Here is a 21064-nt window from a genome sequence, read left to right as displayed (position 1 = left end):
GGAACCCTGACTGCTCTTTGGACTGGAGTGGGAGGGGGAATAGGGAGAGGAAGGGAAATGGTAGGAGGGGAGGAGGTGGAAGAAAAAAAGGAAAAAAAAAGAAAAGAAAAAATTAAATCACAAAAGTCAGTATCCTTGTTATATACAAATGACAAACAAACTGAGAATAAAATGAGGAAAACATCTTTCACAATAGACATAAAAAATTTAAATTATCATTTAGTATCTCTAATGAAACAAGTTACTGTCTTGTGTGACAGAAACCATGAAGTCATTGGAGAAATAAATTCAAGAAATATCAAAAGATAAAGAGAACTCTCACGATTGAGGATCAATAGGATAAATATAGGAAAATGGACATTCTGCCAACTGAGTAATCTATAGACTCAATACAACCCCCAGCAAAATTCTAATACAGTTACTCAGAGTTTAAGAGGACAATTTTCAGCTTCAAATGTGAACACACACACATACATACCTACACACAATAACAGAATAGCTTAAACAATGCTGAACAATGAAGAACTGCTGGAGGTCTAAATATTCCTGCTATCAAGTTTCACTACAGAGCTATAGTGACAAGCATAGAGTATTACTGGTACAAAGACAGACATGTTCATTGATGGAATCAACTTGCAGATCCATATATAAGTCTAGGCAACTGTGTACATTTGGTTTTTGCTAAAGAAGCAAGGAACACACACTGGGAAAAAAAGCATCATCTTCAACAAGTGGTTCTTTTCAAACAAGACAACTGAATATAGAAGAGTGCAAATAGATTCATTCTTATGACCTTGCACAAAACTCAATTTCAAATGGGTTGAAGACCTCAATATAAGAACAGATACACTGAACCAGACAGAGGAAGAACTGGGGAAAATATTCGGACACACTGGTACAGGAAATAACTTTATGATTAGAACACCAATAATACATGCCCTAAGAACAACAATCAATAAGTAGGAACCCATGAGACTGAGAACCTTCAGCAGGACAAAGGATACCATCATTCAGACAAGACAGCTTTCTTGAGAAAGGGAAATGGCATTTATAAACTCTACAACCAATAGAGGACTCATAACAAAAATATGTAAAGAACCCAAAATACTTGCTAGCATAAATAAATAAATAACCCTATTTTGAGATGAGGCACAGATAGAAATGGAAAATTCTCAAAAAGAGATATCCCAAAGAGCTGAAAATCACTTAAGGAACTGTCCAAATCAAAATTACTTCAAAATCCCATCTTACAACTGTCTAAGATTAAGAAAACAAGTATCAGCTCATGCTGGTGAAGAAGTAAATCCAAGAAAATGCTCAACTGTTGCTGGTAGCAATGCAAACCTGTATAGTCCCTGCAGAAATCAGAGTTAGTTCTTCTTGAAAATGTGAATCAATATACATTTAGATATTTTAGATACATTTAGATGTTACCCTTAGGAATATTCCCAAAGACATTTCTACCAAAGAGATCCTGGCTCAGATTTGTTCATTTCTGCTTTATTCATCATAGTTTTCATTAGAAAACAATGTAGATGTTCCTCAACAGAATAACTGATAGTGAAAATTTTCATTTACACAATGAACTATTATTTAGTCATTAAAAATGGGATATATCATAGAATTCACAAGCAATTGAATGAAACTAGAAAATACTCATTCTGAGTGAAATAATCCAGATACAGAAAGAAAATATGGTATATATTTGCTTATGTGTTGATATTGGTTGTTAAGTCAGAGATAACCAAAATAAAATCTATAGATTCAGAGAATAATTATAGTCTAAGTGACTAGAGGTACAGACACATCTTGGTAAAGGAAGTTAGACTAAAAACGGGGGTCTATAATAGTGCTAACAAGTGGAGCAGAAGATAGAATGTAGAATAAGGGATGGAATCTGGGGAGAGACAGCTAAAATTGAGGACCATTCGAGGGGTATTAAAACCTGTTACAGCCGGGTGGTGGTGGCGCATGCCTTTAATCCCAGCACTCGGGAGGCAGAGGCAGGCGGATCTCTGTGAGTTCGAGACCAGCCTGGTCTACAAGAGCTAGTTCCAGAACAGGCTCCAAAACCACAGAGAAACCCTGTCTCGAAAAACCAAACCCCCCCCCAAAAAAACCTGTTACAGCACTAAAATTACTAAAATACTTAAATAAATGAAAGTAATTTACATGAAATTGTCTAAAAATGGAGAAGATAAAGTTCTAACTCTTGCTATCAAAAGAAAGTTCCAGCACTTGTAATGGGTTACATCTAATTTAGATACTGGCCAAAGGGGTCCTCTGGGAATCCATAAATCCTAGATGTTACCAAGACCAACCAAGGTTGCTCTTCACAAAATAATAGCAAAATCCTACTGCTAAAGAAAACACAACTCATTAAAGATGGAGGAGCAGATCTGGAGCCCACATAGAGCCTATGTGCTAGCATCTTAGGCACACAAATGTACCTTTCACACTCCCTATATAAAGACCAACCCAGTCTTAAACACTTATGCATTGGTGTCATGCCTACAAGCTATGCTAGAGCTTTGATTACACAAGGTTGTGAAAGTAATTGATCAATGTGTGGTTTCACTTAAGGTCAATTAATTACACAGGATGGAACACATGTCCAGCACTGCTCAGGTGAGCATGAACCAGAGGACAGATAGCCTAGGTACCTAGGTTATAAGAAATACTACTGATTTTTAAAAGTAAAAGTAGCAATAATAACTCCTGATGACTTTCTCCTATACTCAGATGAGAACCTGAACACCCAGTCCTAAATAGATGCCTCCATCGAACCACTTCCTTTAGAGCTCAGTGAATCCAGATGAAGAGGAAACAGAAAGAAGGTAAGAGCCGGAGAGGACGGAGGACACCAAGTTAGGAAGACACTATGAATCAGTGATTTTAACTTTCCTAAGGCTGCAACATGTTCCTCATGCTGTGATGATCACAAAACAAAAAATAATTTTTGGTGCAACTTTAACTATAATATGACTCTGTTATGAATTATAATTTAAATATATGATATGCTGGATATCTGATATATAACCCAAGTGAAAAGGTCATTTGTTCACAAAAGATCCTGTGGACCACTACTCTTACTCCACATGATCAAATCTCATATGTACTCAGAGACTGGAGAGAAGCCTGCACATGGCCTGCAAGTTTCCTCTGCATGTATGATATAGCTTCCAGCTTAGGATTTTCAGTGGGATTCCTAAGGATCCAAATGAGTGGGTCTCTGATTCTTGTGCCTTTTCTTAGGCTGTTTTCCTCCTGTTTCATTGTCTTGTCCAAATCTGATATGCTAGCTTTTTCTCTTACCATATATTATTTTGTCATATTTTACCATTATCACTTAGCAGCCTATTTGTTAGCTAAGAAGATACAAAAAGGGAGTGGATCCAAACGAGAAGGAGTTATGGAAGAACTTGGAGGAACAGAGTAAAGGAACACCATAATCAATATATATTATATGAGAAAAAATTATTTTCAGTAAAATTAAAACTAAAAATGTAAATGTTATTGTCACAAGGATGGTCACTCAACTTCCCTTTACATCTTGAAGCAACAATAGAGTTATTAAAGTATTATTATTATTTATATATTTATTACTGATTGGGGGTAATCGAAGTAGGGGTTGGTTGGGTAAAGGTGGGGTGCTTTCTACAACAAATGTAGAGGTCAGTGGATCATTATATGGAGTCAGTACTTATTCTACATCTGTTAGTTGTTTCCTGGGATAGATCTCATGTTACCTGACTTACATGTCAGGTCTTTTAATCACTGAGCCATCTCTCCAATACATAAGTAATTATTTTTAAAGCTAGTCATGTGGATGTATTGGACCATTAACCTTCAAGAAGCATTACTAGGAAGCTATTGCTGATGCTTGAACATTTCTGAAAGTAAAAGGTTAAAGCCATGTTTGGTGTCTTTAGGACAGCATGGCACAGTAACCAGAAGGGTCTAATAGGGCAACATATACCTTATTAGTAGAAATAGCTGTCTAATATTCCTCACAAATATGAGGAAAAAGTGTAATGTTCTGGAAAACCAACCAACTATCCAGGACTAGTGTCATTTTAATCTTGAAGAAATATACAACTACAACTTGTTAAATAAGCATAATTCATAAATTGCAATCTAAATATTTATCCTTGTACTCACAGATATAGTTCTTATACCTCATCAAACGTCTTATAGCCTCAGACAAAAACCATTAAAAACCAGAAAGCAACAAAAATACAGATAACAGGTGATTGTTTGGTGTTCATTCTTAGCTGATCATTCTGTAACAGAATTCCTTCATCTAAGGCTCAGAGTACATCATGCAATGCATAGAAGAAAGATTGTAAGAACTGAAGGAATAGAGAATTTACTATGAGATTGCATTTCTTCTAAATGTAGTCACATATAAATAATATGTACACATAAAAATAATATTATAAAGACTAATCATATCCAATTTACATATTTAAGAATATAAATATAAGTGTATGTGTCTTTGTGTGCATGTGTAGTTATATAAATGTAATTAAAGATAAGATGAATCTCAGAGATCAAAAGAGGTTATAGGAGACATTGAGAAGAGAAAGAGAAGGAGAAAATGTATAATTACAATTTATATAAAATATATTAACAAAACTGTACCTTTAGAAATACAGAGTAATGCATAAACATATCTAACTCTGTGATAAAATATAGCTGATAATATACTCTAAACATATACTTCTTTGCCATGTCTTATAGTCTGTTGGCCTCTGACAGACTGTTCTAGAAATACCCCAAAAGAATATTTAAGCTTATTATCCAAGTTCATTGTCATTTATTTACTGTCTTACAGAAATAAATAAACAAATGCTATTAATTCAGGAATGAATCTTACAAAATAAAAATATCAGAAAAAAGGCAAAACAACTTGTCAAATTGAACATATTAAGCATTTTCAGAAACTGTTAAACAATAAAGTGAAACAGTACAACACAATAAACATATATTTGTGATTTGTGGTAAAGAATTGTAAGGGTGTAGGGCTGGAGAGATTGCTCAGAGGTGAAGAGTGTGTTCTGAACATGCAGAGGACCCAATTTTGGTGTAGGAGGGTCTTCTGTCTATGTGTTATTTTCATTGGTGAAATAAAGAAACTGCCTTGGCCAAGTTGATAGGGCAAACTCAGGTAGGTGGGGAAGACAGAATAGAAATCTGGGAGGAAGAAAGCACCGTCAGAGAGCCGCCAGGGAGCCAGCCACCAGGTCAGACATGCTTCATCTTTCCCGGTAAGCCATAACCCTGTGGTGGCATACAGATTATTGGAAATGGGTTGAATCAAGATGTGAGAGTTAGCCGATAAGAGGCTAGAAATAATGGGTCAGACAATAATTTAATTAATACAATTTGGTGTGGTTATTTTGGGTATAAACTAGCTGGGTGGCAGGGATGCAGCCGGCCGCTCTCATTACAACACAACATCAGTTCCCAATGTCTACACTAGAAGGCTCAGAACTGCCTTTGACTCTAGCTCCAAGGTATCTCATCAGTGCCCTTTTCTGGCCTAACAAGTCACCAGCCCTCACATGCACATACTCACATATAATATAAAATAAATTTTTTAAAAAATATTAATGCTACATCTTAAAAGAACTTTCAGTTAAAGCAAAAATATACTTCTTTATTTTTTGATTTTTAAAAAGAAGTGGAATTTTATTATTCTATAAACTAGACAATTAATCAAGTAAAATATTGAATAATTATAATCCAATATGGGATTATTACCAGCATCACCATTTTGATAGACACATTAGGATTGCTGTTATAACATGACTAATATTCATTGTAAATTTTGCAAAGAACAACAAAGGAGGCATTGCATCTCATATTTAAAAAGCAACAACTTGCAAACATTTAGTACAATATTCAAATAGTTAACTATTTGAATGAAAAGGTTTTGGGTCCAGGATGCAACTCACTTGTAATCATGGCAAATTCTATGGCTGAACAACTTATAAATAAACAATTTCTGAAAAGCTGTGTTCTTTTGAGACTATGGTAAAATGGGGAGTGTTTGTGAACCCTTTTATGGAGACCACCCCTTTAATCCAAGCACTTGTGGGGCACTCTCCGGTAGATCTTTGAATTGAAAACCAGCCTTCTCTACAAAGTGCATTCCCGACTAGCCAAGGTTACAGAGAAAACATGTCTGGAAGAAAACTCATAAACACGGGGTGAAAGCGGATGTGCTATGTTGGTTAGTCTTCCGTGCTGTGGTTAGATAGATAATTCAAGACTCTCATGACATCCTGTATGTTTTATTCCGGCTCTGCCTCTTGTGACCTAAAGAAGCACCATGCTCTCTGTGCTCAAAAGCATTGTGTGGATTGGTGAGTCCTACTGGGAATACACGGGGTGGGATGCCAGGGTGGAAATATTAGCCTAGGAAACTGGAACTGACCACAGCAGAAACACTGGCTTCCATGGTGGATATTGGTTAACGAGTTCATTTTAACAAAGAAGTCTCTAATTCTAATGTATGAAGGCTGTTGAAAGGAGATAGATCACCATCATGAGTTTTTCTTTTCAGGCTCCTTCCTAGTCCTGAGAATGTTGGCACAAGCAGGTGAGTCCACTGTTAAAATCTTGAGTTACTACCCATCCCAATAAATAGGTTTTATTATAGCAGGAGATCAGAATTACAGTGTGTTGTCTTGTGGCTTCTGTAAATGACTCCTTGGTGAATCTTCTGAACTGTGAAGTTATGACTCCAGAATCCAGCCTCTCAGATCTGTCTGAGATTGTCCCAGACACTGCCCCTGGATGAGAAAGACATCAACTTTGTTCAGATAAGCATTTTTCATCTTTTCAAGAGAGGATTTCTCTGTGTAGCTCTCACTATCTTAGAACTCACTTTGTAGACCAGACTGACCATGAAATCAGATATTGGCCTGCCTCTGTCACCCAAGGACTATGATTAAAGGTATGGTTCAAAAACATGGAGATTTATCAATTGTTTTAAAATCTACTTTGCAATACTCTAACCTAATCACCTCCACATATTTTGAAATTTTGATGCTGTAATTTATGACTTTGTATGTTTGTCACTTGACAAACCATTGAAGTTACTGTTTTTGTCTTCAAACATATATACAAATGATAAAATTTGTATATCACCAGCACAGTATTGATACCTCTTATTTTGGCTTGCTTTTAGTGAACTATTCTACATTCTCTACATGAAGATGTTTCCACGTAACTCATTAGCAGCCTTTTCTTTATGTTTGAGTAACTTCACAGCATTTCCTGTGCTTATTGAACTCTGCTACAGGTTTTCTGAGAAATTCATTAACTCTATTTCTGAAGGTCAGTGTTGTTGATATTTATAGGCGGGGTTTCTTTCCACTCACTTCATTGAATGCATCATCCTTGTTTCTTATGACCTGTAGATATTTGCTCTGAAGTCTGACAGTAACTGTACTGGAAGCCCCTCATTTGGTTTTTACTTCTTTTTTCATTCTGATATCAGGATCTCTTATGATAAAATATGTTCTGTGATTCTGATTATTTCAATTCAATAGTGGTTGGACCTTCTTGGACCTGATCATGTTCATTTAACTTCTTTTCAACAGTGTGATATCATTGCTTCTCTATGTTGTTTCTGTTTTTTAATTAGTTCTGTTATTTCTTTCTCTTAATATGTTAATGATTCTTTTATAATTTTATACAATGTGTTTTAATTACATTTATCCCCCTGTCTAAACTCATCCTAGTTCTATCTCCTCCCTTACACACTCAAGAAAGCCTCTATAATCTTTTATTCTTTCTTGAATTTTTACGACTGATAATTTGATATTGAATGCTATCAAAAAGAAATCTTGTCATTCTTCATTGTTTTTCATTCAGGTTCTGTATTTACACATAAGACTATATAATGCCTGATCTAGCCTCACTCATTCTCCTGTTGTATCAAGTATACTATTGAAATTTGTTTGTTTTTTTTTTTTTTTACTATTTAGTCTAACTTGAGAATGAACTTGGGAAAACTGGTTGTAGTCCTGAACAGGATGACCTTGATGTCAATTTTGGTAGTTTAACTAGCTTACTTCTTCTGTTTTAAGATCATATGTTGTTGCTACCTGGGCTTCTCGATCAGTAAGATCACTGGACATACTTCACAATCAGGGCCAGTCTCTCATTGGCATCCTTGATCACCTCTACTGAGGAGTGTTGTAAGATATCTATACTGGCTGGAGTCTACATACTCTTCACTGAAGTGTTTTGCTATTTGTCTCTTTCCTAGTGAACATACACCATTAAATAAAGAACAACAACCAAGATTCATGGGCTGACAATCATAAGTTGAAATCATTTTTATCATTAAGTGACCCAAGTGTCAGAGAAGACTATACTCTTGAAGTTTCATATACAAGAAGCCTTGAAATGGTGTGGAAACTATATGTGTGCCTCTAAGCTATCCCTATCTCTGTACAACAGTACATATGTCTGTACAACAATACAGTTATTGTTGTACCAGTTTATTTGCCTGCAAGTTATATAAGTGTAGTTATATAACTATATATACTATATATATACAGTGTAGTTAGAAGGGACAGTGTAGTTAGAAGGACTCATTCCTCCTATTTTGTTGTAGATTTTCTTTATTTTTTGGTCTGTCTCACCCTCATTCCTGAGGTCTGGCATGCTTACAATTTAATTTTAATCCGAGTAGTGTTAGATTTCTAGAGACAGCGAAGTTGAATCAAGAGCATACCTTTTCTTCTTTCTTAGTGGCCACAGTTTCCATCTGTCTTCTCACAGATTAATCTTTTCTATTTTCATCTGATGAATTTCTTTTTAGATTACATTTTATGACCAAACTTACTTCATTATTTAATACTTACAAATAATTCTCAGTTAATGTATCTTAGCATAGAATGATATACATTATGTTGTGGTAGTTAGGGGACACTCATTACATGAAAATGACACTGTTGTGTTTACGACTTTTCTTGGGAATATATAACTTGCAGGCAAATAAACTGGTGTTAGATACCATCTCTTAAAATTCAGCAGGACCAGTTTCTGCAGAAATAGAAAGGATCACTTTTGAACTTTGCAAGTTTCAACTTTCCAGTACATATAATGTTTGTTCACCTCCTGATTCCCCTGAGTATTTCAGCTTCTAACTCTGAAATGGGGATGTTGCAATTCAGAGAAACTTGTTGTATAAAGGACCCTGAAAAAGTGAAAATTGGAGACTCAAATGTCAGGAATAAAGGGGGATCATGAAATATTTTACTCTGTGCATATTCCCACAGGAAGTCATGACAAGCCTTCACTGTCTGCCTGGCCAAGCCCTGTAGTTCCTAAAGGACAGCATGTGGAAATTCATTGTGACTCTAATAAGTATAACACATTCAGGCTATATAAAGAACATGGAGAACCTATCCCTCAGATCCATGACAGAATATTCCAAAAGAGACTTCTCCTGGGTCCTGTGACACAAGTATATGCAGGAACCTACAGATGCTATGATAATAATTGTCAATGTCCTAGTGAACTCTCATCACACAGTGACCCTCTGGAGATCATAATTTCAGGTCAGAGATCACGTTTGGATTGTCATTTCATTTCCTCAAATCTCCACACAATAGAATTTTCAGGATTAATTTTAGGCAGATTTTCAGCATCACAAAGTAATATTCAACACAGGTGATTGGATACCTTGGTGAGCAAACCATAAACCCAAGGACATGTATTTTCTTATCCCTGAGACTTCATGAATGTTAAGACAGTGTTAAGTAGTGTTAAGTCAGGGATAATTTGGGCTTCAAGATGGAATTCAGGTATTAACAGTTTGACATCAGGATAGGAGAATAGCCTTAATTATCCAGGCTCTAGAGAAACACAAGGGACCATAAAACTAAATGAGAAAAAATACTGTTATAAGAAGAAGAAAACATGAGGGAGACATCCTAATGCTAACTCTTACAGTGGAGGAAGGGTCCAAGTGCCAAGAAAAGCATGAGGCCTCTAGAAACTGGAAGGTACAAAGTAATGAATACTTACCTAGTGATTTCAGCAGTAACATATCCCTGCAGATCACTTATTTATGCTATTTGGACTTGTTTTAGAGTTCTGATCTTCACAACACTTGTGTTCTTTTTAAGAATCATATTTGTCATGAATTGTTATGATAGCAATTGGAAACTAAGACCAGAGTCAATGTCAAGGCCAATTTAAGAACTGGGCAGGGAAGTGTAGAGGTCACTAAGTCAGGAAAGCAATACATTCATTTATTGTAGGAAATAATACTCATGATGTCATATTTCAATAGCCTTACAGAATTTTGAACCATAGAAAAGGCCAGAAGAGATTTTATAATACCTACCTTCACTACTAATTATCTTACCTTGCCAATGATTATAGTCATTCAAAAGTATCATTAAATGGAATCATAAAAGAACCCAGCCTAAAGCTTGCCATGTTTTCTGCCTTCCCTGAATATAGAAAAAAAGGGCAATAATGGCTCCAATAGACTGGTTCAGGAGACACTTTATCTCAATAAGCCAGTGAGAAAATACTGTACTGCTACCAGAGTCACAGAAGTCAGAAATGATCAGAGAAAGATGAAAAAGTTTGTGTACAAAGTTGACATAAACACAGACAAGGACACTAGGATACTGACAGGAAGACCAGGTTAAGGTAGAGAATCATAGATTTTCTGGGATATATAGATTGGGGTCAGGTTCTTACTCACAATCTCTCTCTTTCTACAGGAATCTACAGGAATCCTTTCCTATTGGTCCTATCAACTCCCCTGATAAAATCAGGAGAGAAGATGACCCTAGAGTGTCGTTCAGAGATTATGTTTGACACTTTCATTTTGACTTCACAAATAATCAATGGCTCTTTCCAGCTTCCTGCAGAATTTCATCATGGGGGGTCCCATGCCAGCTTCTCAATAGGTCCTGTGACACCTGACCATGCTGGTGTTTACATATGCTATGGTTCTTATAACCAAACACCATATGAGTGGTCTGACTCCAGTGACCCTGTTGACATAAGGATCACAGGTAAGAGGGTGCTACCTGGTCCTCATCCTCTCTGTGATATAGAACCATTATTCTATAGACTTGAAGTCCTGGGAGATGGTGGGGAAAATGAAGGTAGGAAACTTAGAAAAAGGTATCCTTGGTAAATATGTCACTGACACAGACAATGAAAACTGACACACAAGAGACACCATTGGTTATAATATAAAGTACAGATACACAGATGTCAATTGAATCATAATTAGAAGTAAAGAGAAAGGAGTGACTCAGTGAAATTGATATAATCAGAGACAATGACATCCTTCTACTAATATTCAGTGACATCAACAGTTCAGAATTTTGTTTACTTCCTACCTTTTCAATTCATCTGTCAGAGACATAAACATGTCATTTTTCTGATATGAGTTGATGTACTGAGTGGGGCTGGTTTTTAATTAATATGAGGTCCGGATAAAGATAGCACACATAAAATTTTACCTAGTTTGACAGTTCTTCAATTTCTATGTTTGACTGACTATTCATCAAAAAATAGCATAACCATGGGTAATTGAGCAGACCATCAATTGCTGTTTGTTCTCTGCATTTTCAAACTGTTGTCAGTCTATGTTCCCAAGTTATTCAGACATTCTAGGATAGGTGAAAAATCTATAACAGTTCCCCCTGGGATACACAAAAACAAATAATGCAGAGACATGGAAATACAAAAAAATAGTAAGTAAGACAGGGAGACTGAGAGAAAGATGCAACAATAGAAAGGGCTGCGGAAAATGTAAGTATGGCATTTGTGGGAGGAAAAAACCTGCAAAAGTCTTAAGCTTGAGTGGAAAATTTGAAAGTAGAGGTAAAGAAAAAAATGACAAATATTGGATATTTTAAAGCAGAGATATGGAGGCCAATAGGAGATTACACTTGATCGGTATACATACAAAATATTAAGTAAGAGAAGATCATCATGTCCCCTGTTTAAGGAAAACATGCATCACATTAAAAGAATATCCTGCATTTGGAAAAGAGATTCATTAACACATATGGAAAAAGAGACAAGAAAAAATTAATTACTCAGAATGAGGTCAGATTCTACATTTTTCTTTTTTTAATTTATTTATTTATTAAGGATTTCTGCCTCCTCCCCGCCACCTCCTCCCCGCCACCGCCTCCCATTTCCCTCCTCCTCCCCCAATCAAATCCCCCTCCCTCATCAGCTTGAAGAGCAATTTTTAATATTCAAAGGATGAGAAAGTTGTAGGTCATGAAATTGGGAAATAACCATGAGAATGGGAAGGAGATTAACAAAGAGGGATGTGTAAAGAGGAAGAATACATATGCCATTGAGGTAAAAAATGCAGAGAAGAACAAGCAGAGGTATAAGGGAAGGAACTGGGTAGAAAATGAAAAAATATATATACTATATGAGGATGTCTTTATGAAGTACATTGATTTATATGCTAACAAAATAACAAGTGCATCTAATTAAACTCATTGTTTAACAGAATATTTGGAAAAACTGAAAGTATTAAGAATAATAAAGGAATGGAATCAGGGAAGGTTGGGGGACAAGAGAGAATGATAGCATAAATATGATTATGACTACATATATAAATATATGTAACTACACTAAAAGGAAAAGAGGCCATGAAATAATGTAATTGTATTCTAATTTCAATTTTTTAATGAAAACAAGTATAAAAATACATTACATATTTGAATGTTCAATAATGAAGCCAATTGCTTCTTAGGTTAAATATCTGTTTATAAAACAAATACAAAAAGAAAGATGAATGAACCTATGCATATAGAGGTAGAAATTGTCAAAAATAAAACTGAGGCAAATGTATAACTATAGAATTGACGTTAAGTCAAAGAATCAATAAGATAATATAGAAGGAAAGTGGGAGATAGAAAGAATTAGGGAGGTAGGAAAAAGAACACATAAATGTTGGGCTTGAGAGAGAGTGATCACAGAAATAGAAGCAGGGAGACAGAACTCTGAGGAGTGATTGAACACTGGTAAAGAACTGCCCCTCTAACTGTCTCTTCTTCCTTTCTTCCAGGTGTGTACAAGAAACCTTCTCTGTCAGCCACGAGGGGTCCTGTGGTGATGTCAGGAGAGGACATAACCTTGTCCTGTACCTCTGACCATCAGTTTGACATGTTCCATCTGTCCAGGGAAGGGGTGCCTCAAGGACATGGGCTGTCTGCAGAGCAGAGCCACAGTGGGACATTCCAGGCCAACTTCCTACTTTTTACTATGATCCAGTCTGGGACCTATAGGTGCTATGGCTCTTTCAGGAACTCTTCCCATGTATGGTCATCCCCAAGTGACCCACTGTACATTTCTGTCACAGGTAAGAAAGTCTTGTATATTCATCATACCTTTTAACCAATGAAACTCTAAAACCATTTCTGAGAACCATCCTACTGATGATGGAGAGACCCAGTAAATACACAAATACATCATCTGTATTTTGTATATATGTACACACACTTAACAATATTAATCAAAGACAAAGAGGCTATCAAGATAAGGAAGTGTGCAGGAAGGCTACCTAGGTGGAGCTGGAGAGACGACAGGGATAGGGTAAGAGATACAATTAGATTTCATTTAAAAACATTTTTATTCATTTTGAGAACAAATATCATATCACAAAATAATAGACAAGGCACCTCCCCAAAAATCCTTACCCTGATTGATCAACCACATTAGAATGTGTAGGTCTCCAGGGAGAATTAGAAAGAGGTCAGGACAGACTCATTAGGGATAAGCTTTCAATCAGTTTGGGTAGGTCAAGAATGGAACAGTCCTGATCTCTGCCTCACATAGTTATCTCTATGGTATTCCCATTGACTCATCACAATTTGAAAACAAAACTTCAAAGCAAACCATGTAATGGCATCATATAACACTAAAGACAGCACTAAGAGGTGGAGTGGGTGCTACTTACTATCCAAATTCAAAGGACTTTCGAAAGAGGGAAGGCACAAAGTCTTTGATGAACTTTCTTTTTCTCCTCTCCCCTTCCCTAGTAAGCTCATCAAGAAACTGTACTTCATGCATCGAACCAGACTCCAAAGCTAGTGAGTAATTTTTCCTCTTCTCTATTGTGGAAACAGGTACCAAATCTCTTGGGTTCATGTTTTAACTCAGATCCCTCATAGCTCAGTAGTCTTACCAGCATCATCTCTTCTCTCTGATGCTTATACTCTGCAACATCAGACGTTTTGGGAGTAGAGTAAAAACTGTATCTGACATCTCCTATAAGTGAAAAGGAGAGCAGATTTTACTCCCTTCCAGGGATGACAAACTGCTCGTTCTATTTCAGTTCCTCCTGGAGAAAATGTTATGAGGCCTGAGAAAGGAAGTAAGTGAGAAAAAAATGATTTTATAAAAAATGTTGCCTATGATTGCAGTAGACTTGACTTTACTTTTCTCCTGAGAGAGAATTTGTTGTTTGATTCAAGAGTGTTGTAGATGTAGAAGTTGCTAAACAGATTAACTGAACACTACTATCAATCTCAGATTAAGATAGTAAACACATGACCTCTACCTGGTATCCTTCAGGTCTCTGCCACATGCATAATGCATATATGTTCATTGAGGTGTAGACTTCTGAAGGAGCATGGTCATCTTACTAGCAACAACTCTCCTAAAACTGACACCCCTCTTCCCAACAGTTATCAATTGCCTACAGCCCCTTGACCAGGGGTAGAACATCAAGATGACCCTGTCTTTCCACGCTGGGAATTTGTCTAGCTTGAACTTGCAACACTCTTGGGCTTGGTACCATGACCTCTTAGAAAGTTTATATATTCATCTGCCCTGCGGTGTACAGAAGACAGTTTCCTTATAGTCATATAGAGCCTCTTTTGCAATCTCTTCTTCCATCTCTTTCACAATGATGGTGAATATTTGGAGAAAGATATAAGATGTAGATGTCTCATATAAGGCCAACAATTCTATGATCTCTTATTCTCTACAACTTTACCCAGTTGTGGGTATCTCTATTGATCACCATCTATCACAAATATAGACTCAACTGCTGAGAGTTGAAAAATGCATTAAAATATGGTTATAATAATAACTCATTAAGAGTCAGTTTAATACTATTTCCATTGAGATGTATATTATTAGTAGGTTCTCTATCAATACTCTTGCCCTAAAAATATAATATTACTATCCTTCAATCAATAAATGTTGTGGAACAATCGTCTTTTATCCTGTCACTTGTATTAAATTTACTAAAACACTGATTGACCAGTAGCCAGGTATTAAGTATAGGTGGGGCAGTCAGGCAGGAAGTAGAGGTGGGGCAATAAGAAGAGGAGAATTCTAGGAAGAGGGAGGAGTCAGTCTGAAGGAGTCAGTCTGCAGTCATCAGCCAGACACAGAGGAAATAAGATGAGAATGCCTCACTGATGAAGGTACCAAGCCATGTGGCTAACACAGACAAGAATAATGGGACAATTTAAGGTGTAAGAATTAGGAGCTGGAGAGATGGCTCAGAGGTCAAGAGCATTGCCTGTTCTTCCAAAGGTCCTGAGTTCAATTCCCAGCAACCACATGATGGCTCACAACCATTTGTAATGAGGTCTGGTACCCTCCTCTGTCCTGCACCACAGACAGAATATTGTATACATAATAAATAAATAAAATATTAAGATGTAAGAATTAATTAATAAGAAGCCTGAAATAATAGGCCAACTGGTTTATACTTAATGTAGACTTTTGTGTATTTCTTTATTTTTCCATTCAGAAATTTACACTTTATCCCATCCTCCCATTTCACTCTCACTCCCCCACTAACTCTCTTCTCTCCTGCTCCCTCCTTAAGAGAAGGCAAGGTACCCTGCCTGTGGGAAGTCCGCGGCCCTCCTTCATCCAAGCCTAGTAAGCTATGCATCTAAATAGACTAGGGTCCCAAAAAGCCAGTACATGCAGTAGAAGCAGGTCCCAGTGCCATTATCAATGGCTTCTCAGTCTGCCCCCATTGTCAGCCACATTCAGAGAGTGCAGTTTGACTACATGCTCATTCAGTCCTGGTCCAGCTGTATTTGGAGAGCGAGCTCCTATTAGAACAGGCACACTGTCTCAGTGGGTGGACCAACCCCTCATGGTCCTAACTTCCTTACTCATCTTCTCCCTCCTTCTGCTTTTCAACTGGACCTTGGGAGCTCAGTCCATTGTTCTGATGAGGGTCTCTGTATCTTTCTCCATCTATCCTCTGATGAAGATTCTATGGTGATATTTGAGATAATCATCAGGAGCCAGTTCAGGTACCCTCTCCTCTGTTGCCCAAGGACCTATCTGAAGACATCCCCGTGGACACCTGGGATCCCCACTAGAGCCAATTCTCTTGCCATCCCTAAAATGGCTCCCTTAATGGAGATATTTTCTTCCTTGCTCCTATATCAGCCCTTCCTCTACCTCTACCCTCTCACTCCTCAAAGCTCTCCCCATTTTTCCTTCTTCTTTCTCTCTCCCCCTCTCCCTTTCCCCCAACCAAACCCCTACCCCTACACTCACCCCCATACTCCCAACTTTTTTCTGGTGATCTTGTTTGCTTCCAATTTCCAGGAGAATCTATATATGTTTTTCTTTGGGTTCACCTTGTTATTTGGCTTCTCTAGGCTTGTGAACAATAGGTTTAATGTCCTTTGTTTACGGCTAGAGTCCACTAATGAGTGAGTACATACCATATTCATCTTTTTGGGTCTGGGTTATTTCACTCGGGATAGTGTTTGCTATTTCCATCCATTTGCATGTTTTCTGGATTCTGGTGTTATAATATTGCTTTTCAGGTTGTTGGAGGAATTCTTGCATTGGCGCCTTTCCATCTCTTCCTTCAAATGCAGTCAGGAGAGTCTTGGTATCTTGGTCCAATCTTTGCTGTGGCTAACTGTGTACTTGGGTTGTTTTTCTTGGTCTGCCCTCTCTTAGGTCCCCTCAGCACTGCAATTGGCTCTCAGATCCCCTCCAACCTGTAGTAGGCTGTGGTGGTGGATCTAAGGACCCTGCAGATGAAGAGGAGTGCTTGGTGGCAGGATGAGATGGAGTAAATAGAGAAAGCCAGTAGCCAGGGCGAAGTCCCACTGAATGGCCAAAAAGTTTAGGGAATTGGAGAGGGCCTGTCCTCCATTCCCGGGGCATCTGGCAGGCCAGGTGGGCATACATTTACCCCTTCAGATGGATCTCCTTGTACAGGAGCAAGGCTTCTCGCTGGCCAAGGACCTCGCAGACAAAAGGGAGGGCTTGCTAGGTGTAGTCTCAGTGGAACAAAGAAATTCCTGCAGCAGTTGCACTCACCACTTTGTCCCCAGACCCTCAGCCCTGAAGCAGACTGAGTTGGGGGAGAAAGGCAGTAGCCGGGAGAAGCTCCGCTGAATGGCCAGAGATTTTAGGGGATTGGAGAGTGCCTGTGCTCCTTTCCCGGGGTGTCCAGCCACCAGCCAGGGATACACTTACCCCAACTTTTGTGTATTTCTTTGGGCCTGAACAACAGCAGGACCAGACAGGACAGAAACTTATGTCAACAAATAAATATTATTAAATCTATCAAAATGGTGATCCTAAGATTTACCTCTTATTGGAATCATATCTTCCTCCAGATAACCACAGGAATAAGCATATACTCATGGGGCTGTCAGCGACCATAATCCTTGTCTTCCTCATCATCCTCCTTTATTTTTATTACTTCGTTAAAAACAGTAAGTCTCAAGAACAAGCCAGTGAATGTCATCTGTGTAGAGTGAGAAAGCAAGACCAGAGAAATACAGGTGTGTTCTTTATTTACAAAAGGATACTTGGGCTGGGAGGTGGTGGCGCACGCCTTTAATCCCAGCACTCGGGAGGCAGAGGCAGGTGGATCTCTGTGAGTTCGAGACCAGCCTGGTCTACAAGAGCTAGTCCCAGGACAGGAACCAAAAAAGCTACGGAGAAACCCTGTCTTGAAAATCCAAAAAAAAAAAAAAAAAGAAAAAAGAAAAGAAAAAGAAAAAAAGAAAAAAATGGATACTTGGGCCAATGCGGGTAAATTGAGGTAGGGTTTTCAAAACAGGAAAGAAAATCTTGTTCTTTCCTTGGCTCTCAGATAACTAATTCCTCCATGCATCTCTGCATCTTCATATTCAAAATACGCTCTAATATCTAGGAGAAGATATTATAAGAAAGAAGAAGAGAAAGGAGAAAAGGAGGAAGTAAGAGAGTGAGAGACTATACTGAAGAAAAACTTACTAGGGTACAGCATTGTGGGATGGAACTGCAAAGATAGAGTACAGATATTTTGATTCCAATTTGTGGCAGGTGAACAACCTTGGGTTTTACCATATCTCTCACTAGCACTTTGATTTGAAATTATACTGCAGAAAAACTTTACTATGTGTGTTTGATTACATCTTTCCCCTAAAAATGCAGCCACCACGGACCAAGAATCTGAACTGAGATCAACACTGAACGAGCAGGTGGGTCCTCCTGAGTCTGTTCTCTTCCATGTGTTTTAATATTTCTTCATTGTCTGTAAATCACGTGCATACAACATCGCTTTAAGTTTACTTCTTTCTAGGACACTGAAAGACAAGAAGTTCAGGAGGTGACATACTTAGACTTGGATCACATCTTCAAACAAAAATTGACCACTTCCATTTCCCAGATTCCCAAAGAATTTTCCACAGATCCCAGTGTGTACATGGAAGTCAGGAAATGTTAATCTGAGATGAAAGAGCTTCTTCACCCCATGACTTCTCACAGAACTGTCTCAACAAATCTTCTATGGAGACCACAGACCTTTCTCCAGCAAAAGCTAATATATGCAATGAAATAACATCTGGAATCTGAAGACAGAAGTCCTTAACTTTGGGAACATCCTTCACTATTCTAATATAATTTGAAAAGTAGCTTTCCATTATTTACAAATATTATGACCCTCATTACTCACTCCAACTAAATCAAACTTTAGTACTTTGTCCATGAGTCTCTGTTTCATTTCACTCTGGCAGAACTTTACAACATGACTAGCTGTAAATTCTAGATCTACTTGAAGATGTAATCATGATGAGTACTTCACAATTTCATATCAAGAAGAAACTTGGTCAAAACAACCTATCAGCATAGCAAAAGCATGTTAACTAATGACATGTACTCCTAGCCAATCACAACATACCAGCCCTGACCACCAGTTTCAAAAGGATCAACTAAAAACGTTCCTGCGACAGCTTAATTTCCCTAACCCAATAAAAAACCCTAGTCTTTTTACAATAAAGAGCTTCGGTATTAGAATCTCTTGGAGTCTATGTCTTTGAATCCACATCTTCTCACCTCCTGCCCTCGGGGAAATGGGGATTGCACAACTGGCAGCAACAACTACAAACTGGTGCCCAGCATGAATGGACCTCTTCCATTGCTTACTTCTTTGGGTCTCTTTTGGGCATTTTTCTTTCTTGTTTGCTGCCCAGGCTGCTGTCTCCATCCCAACTCTCTGCCATCATCCTGAGGTTGCCCCCTTTGGCTGTTTTCCGTGAGTTGACCTCTATTTTAGTTTCCTAAGCCCTTGAGGAGTTGGGGCTTTCTTCTTATCCCTACTTTTTCTTTTCTTTCTCCTATTTGTCTTCCTAGCTACTAACTCTCCATTGTGATTTATTTTATCCTAGTACCTCCATGTAAGGGCTGACCACACAGGAGGTAGAACCAAAAAATGACAGGTCTTTTTCACTATACTGTGTGAGCATAGGGTCATAGCCTAACAAAGCACAGAAGTTCCTCACTATAAACAACACACTCAATCCACAAACACTACTTTCGCTTCTGTCCTTGCCCTTATGCTGACGCTGACTCCCTCAGAGCCTGAGAGCAACTGGCAACTTTTGCCAGGGGACCACTCTTTGGGATTGTCTGAAGGCTTTCTTGCTTTACAGGGAGTCCCAACTGTTCTTTGGAGTGTAGACTGTTGGATTTTCTCTCCTAGTTTCTCTTCTCAATTAATCCAGTTACTTGACCACTTATTAAAGACCTTTATGGTGGTGACTGGTCTCTTAGTTAACAGGAAGATTTTTACTATTTGACTGTGGTTGAATCCCTTTTCCCTTATGGGATTGGGGCATTCTCCTCAAATGGTGGGTGACTACTTCTAATAGCTTGACCCTGGAACTGAGCGCAGGGACCAAGATGCAGTTGTTTCTGCTCACCCTTTTTCTTCTGGTGACTCTCTTCTTTGCTATCCCTCCTCGTAGTCTCCTCCTGAGGCCCATCATGAATAGTGCCCTTTCCCCAGAGGATGGGGCATTCCCTTCTCTTCCAACGCTGCCAAAAGTTCTGTGAGTCTCATGCAAGGGCTACTGCCCTGAATCTCTCCCATCGTTTTCACCTCTACCTGGTCTCCCACCCACAATATACAGAGCCTGGAGCAGAAGCTACCTTTTCTGGCCATTTTATTGAGCTATTACAGTAGCATCTCGAAGATGAGGTGGTCCAGGCCTCGGGCTCACTCTCCCCACCTGTCTTGACCCCATTGAGTCCTGGTGTGGAGGTTACACCAGCATATGATTTGTCCCTTGACAGCAGCAGGGTGGGTGGGACCCTGGCTGTGTTAGGCCCATGTATATCTTCTGATGGCTTAACTGGCCCACTTCCTTCCTCAGTCTTTTCCACCTCTACAACATCCTCAAAGCCAAAGCTCAAGAAATGCTTTCCCCTTTCTTAATGGGTTGCTTGGTCAGAGATTCTGTATGAGGCATCCTGCAATGCTGAGAAGCCATTGACAATTCCTCCCCAGCTTGGCCTCTGGAAACCATGTCAGGCCCTCCAGTCCTAGGTGGAAACAGCAACTCCAGCTCCTCTGGTGGTGCTGGGAGAGTTGGCAGGGGATTGGCTAGTGATGGCACATCCCCTGGGGAAAGATAGATTCACCACTTTGAGAGGCTGAGATGTTGAAATAAGAGCGACGGGGCTGCGTCCCCAGCACCCGGCCGCCTGCATGGCTAGCTTTATACCCGAAATAATTACACGGAAACTGTATTCTTTTAAACACTGCCTGGCC

General features: G+C 38.5%; 1 protein-coding gene across 1 annotated transcript in view; it reads left to right on the top strand.

Moving 5' to 3' along the window:
* Positions 1-21064, top strand: part of LOC101996008 (leukocyte immunoglobulin-like receptor subfamily B member 3) — a 127625-nt gene that overhangs the window by 17454 nt on the left and 89107 nt on the right. The window contains exons 6-8 of the mRNA XM_026777131.1: positions 9303-9584; positions 10764-11060; positions 13091-13384. Coding sequence (XP_026632932.1) covers positions 9303-9584; positions 10764-11060; positions 13091-13384 — 873 coding nt within the window. The remainder of the gene's footprint in view (positions 1-9302; positions 9585-10763; positions 11061-13090; positions 13385-21064) is intronic.

Source organism: Microtus ochrogaster, unplaced genomic scaffold, assembly GCF_000317375.1.
Source record: "Microtus ochrogaster isolate Prairie Vole_2 unplaced genomic scaffold, MicOch1.0 UNK47, whole genome shotgun sequence".
Lineage (NCBI taxonomy): Eukaryota > Metazoa > Chordata > Mammalia > Rodentia > Cricetidae > Microtus > Microtus ochrogaster.
Note: the sequence above shows the minus strand (reverse complement) of the source record. Positions and strands in the feature narration are given on the sequence as shown.